The sequence below is a fragment of the Galeopterus variegatus genome, unplaced genomic scaffold (genome assembly GCF_000696425.1).
Source record: "Galeopterus variegatus unplaced genomic scaffold, G_variegatus-3.0.2 Scaffold2954, whole genome shotgun sequence".
NCBI classification, from domain to species: Eukaryota; Metazoa; Chordata; class Mammalia; order Dermoptera; family Cynocephalidae; genus Galeopterus; species Galeopterus variegatus.
Window position 1 is genome coordinate 16,599 of NW_007729065.1, and position 3,602 is coordinate 20,200.

General features: G+C 34.7%; 1 protein-coding gene across 1 annotated transcript in view; it reads left to right on the forward strand.

Moving 5' to 3' along the window:
* The window catches only part of LOC103599419 (cytoplasmic dynein 2 heavy chain 1-like), a gene marked incomplete at its 5' end in the record, with an annotated part of 226,059 nt that overhangs the window by 16,317 nt on the left and 206,140 nt on the right, over positions 1 to 3,602 (forward strand). Inside the window, one exon of the mRNA XM_008583524.1 lies at positions 3,300 to 3,328. Within this exon, the coding sequence (XP_008581746.1) occupies positions 3,300 to 3,328 (29 nt within the window). The remainder of the gene's footprint in view (positions 1 to 3,299; positions 3,329 to 3,602) is intronic.

The window sequence follows — 3,602 nt, forward strand, 5'->3', positions numbered from 1 at the left end:
TTTTTTTTTTTTTTTTTTTTGCTCAGAATTGCTTTGGCTATGCGTGGTCTTTTTTTATTCCATATAAATGTCTGGATAGTGTTTTCCATTTCTGAGAAAAATGTGATTAGAATTTTGATGGGGATTGCATTGAATTTGTATATCACTTTGGGTATTATGGACATTTTCACAATGTTGGTTCTTCCAATCCAAGAGCATGGGATATCTTTCCATCTTATTGTGTCCTCTTTAATTTCTCTCAATAATGGTTTATAGTTCTCTTCATAGAGATTTTTCACATCCTTGGTTAACTCTACTCCTAAGTATTTTATTTTTTTGGTGGCTATTGTAAATGGACAAGCTTTCTTGATTTCTCTTTCTGCATGTTCACTATCGGAGAATAGAAATATTACTGATTTTTGTGTTTTGATTTTGTATCCTGCTACTTTGCTGAAATCATTTATCAACTCCAAGATTTTTTCTGTAGAGGCTTTAGGCTGTTCAATATATAGGATCATGTCATCTGCAAACAGGGACAGTTTGACTTCATCTTTTCCAATCTGGATGCCCTTTATTTCCTTCTCTTCTCTGATTGCTCTGGCTAGTACTTCCAACACTATGTTGAATAGGAGTGGTGAGAGTGGGCATCCTTGTCTAGTTCCTGTTCTTAAAGGAAAAGCTTTTAGCTTTTCCCCATTCAGGATGATATTGGCAGGGGGTTTATCATATATGGCTTTAGTTATGTTGAGATACTTTCCATCTGTACCTAACTTGTAGAGAGTCGTTATCATGAATGAGTGTTGAATTTTATCAAATGCTTTTTCAGCATCTATAGAGATGATCATATTGTTTTTGTCTTTGCTGTGGTCCTTGTGTTTGATTTTATTAATATGGTGTATCATATTTATTGAGTTGCATATGTTGAACCAACCCTGCATTCCTGGGATGAATCCCACTTGATCATGGTGAATAATTTTACAAATGTGTTGCTGTATTCTGTTTGCTAGTATTTTAGTGAAGATTTTTGCATCTATATTCATCAAGGATATTGGCCTGTAGTTTTCCTTTTTGTTGTTGTTGTTGTATCTTTGTCTAGTTTTGGTATCAGGGTGAAAGCTTTTCCCCTAAGAACAGGAACAAGATAAGGATGCCCACTCTTGCCACTCCTATTCAACATAGTGTAATTCCTCTTTAGATGTTTGGTAGAATTCTGCTGTGAATCCATCTGGTCCTGGGCTTTTCTTTGTTGGGAGCCTTCTGATAACAGCTTCAATCTCTTTTATTGTTATTGGTCTGTTCAGATTTTCTACATCGTCTTGGCTCAGTTTTAGTAGTTTGTGTGTGTCCAGAGATTTATTCATTTCCTCCAGATTTTCAAATTTGTTAGCATGTAGTTGTTTATAGTAGTCTCTAATGATTTTTTATATTTCAGAGGTATCAGTTTTAGTATCACCTTTTTCATTTCTAATTTTTGTTATTTGGGTCTTCTCTCTTTTTTTTAGTTAGCCCTGCTAATGGTTTGTCAATTTTATTTATCTTTTCAAAAAACCAACTTTTTGATTCATTGATCTTTTGTTTCAGTTTTTGGGTTTCAATTTCATTCAGTTCTGCTCTGATCTTAATGATTTCTTTCTGTCTGCTATCTTTGGGTTTGGATCGTTCTTGTTTTTCTAGTTCTTAAAGGTGAGGTATTAGGTTGTTCACTTGCCATCTTTCCATTCTTCTGAAGCAAGCATTTAATGCGATAAGTTTCCCCCTTCATACTGCTTTGGCAGTATCCCACAGGTTTTGGTATGAAGTATCATTGTTTTCATTAGTTTCAATAAATTTTTGATTTCCTGTTTGATTTCTTCTTGGATCCATATGTTATTAAGTAGAATGTTGTTTAATTTCCATGTGTTTGTATAGTTTCCAGAATTTCATTTGTTATTTATTTCTCATTTTAATCCATTGTAGTCTGAAAAAATACATGGGATAATTCCAATTTTCTTGAATTTGTTGAGACTTGATTTGTGACCTAACATGTGATCTATCCTGGAGAATGATCTATGTGCTGATGAGAAGAATGAATTTTCTGAGTTTGTTGGATGGACTGTTCTGTAGATATCTGCCAAGTCCAATTGGTCTAGAGTGTTGTTTGGATCTTGTGTTTCTCTGCTGATTCTTTGCCTTGATGATCTGTCCAATATTGAGAGTGGGGTATTCAGGTCCCGTGCTATTATGGTATTAGTGTCTATTTCCTTCTTTAGGTCCAATAGAGTTTGCTTTATAAATCTGGCTGCTCCAACATTGGATGCGTATATATTTATGATTGTTATGTCTTCTTGATGGATCAAACCTTTTATCATTATGTAGTGGCCCTCATTATCTTTTTTTATGGTTTTTAGTTTAAAGTCTATTTTCATCAGATGGAAGAATAGCTACTCCAGCTCGTTTTTCTTTTCTATTTGCATGGTATGTCTTTTTCCATCCTTTCACTCTTAGTCTATGTGAGTCTTTATAGGTGAGGTGGGTCTCTTGAAGGCAGCATATAGTTGGGTCCTCCTTTTAAATCCAGTCAGCCAGTCTGTGTCTTTTGATTGGGGAATTTAATCCTTTTACATTAAGAGTTGTTATTGAAGAGTGTTGATTTCCTCCTAGCATTTTATTGATTTTTGTTTGGATATCTTAGGTGTCTTTTGTTCCTTTCTTTCTGATTTACTATTTATCGGTTCCTTGGGTTGTAGATAAACTTTTTTTTTCTCTTCATTGTTGGCATTTTTATTTTGCTAGTGGGTTTTGATTTTTCTTGAGTTTTTGTGGCAGTGGTAGTTATTTTTTCGGTACCAAACCCAGTACTCCCTTGAGAATTTCTTGTAAGGGTGTTTGTGTGGTAGTGAACTCCTGCAGTTTCTTTCTTTCTTTTTTTTTTTTTTTTGGCTGAGAAATAAACTATTTGCCCTTCATTTCAGAAGGATTGCCTTTGGGTAAGGTATTCTTGGCCTGCAATCTCTGTCTTTTAGTATTTTGAATATATCATCCCATTCCTTTCTGGCTTTTAGGGCTTGTGATGAAAAGTCTGATGTTAGTCTGATTGGGGCTCCCTTATAGGTGATTTGACACTTCTCTCTTACAGCTTTTAAGATTCTTTCTTTGTCTTTGAGTTTTGCCAATTTGAGTATAACATGTCTTGGAGAAGACCTTTTTTGGGTTGAATACAGTTGGGGCTCTTTGAGCTTCCTGAATCTGAAGATTTGTGTCTTTTCCTATACCTGGGAAGTTTTCTGCCACTATTTTGTTGAATATGTTTTCAATGCAATCTCCTTTTTCCTCCCCTTCAGGAATACCCATAACTCGTATATTTGAGTGTGTAAGGTTGTCTCATACCTCTCTTAGATTTTCTTCAATGTTTTTAATTCTTTTTTTTTTTTTTTTTCCTGCCTGTGTTATTTCAAACAGCCCATCTTCAAGGTCAGAAGTTCTTCTGCTTCTGTAAGCCTGCCAGTTAAACACTCTGTTGTGTTTTTTATTTTGTTGAATGAATTCTTCAGCTCGGCAAGCTCTCCTACATTCTTTTTCAGGGCATTGATTTCCTTGTATATTTCTTCTTTTAGGTTCTGTATACTTTTCCTCATTTCATCGTG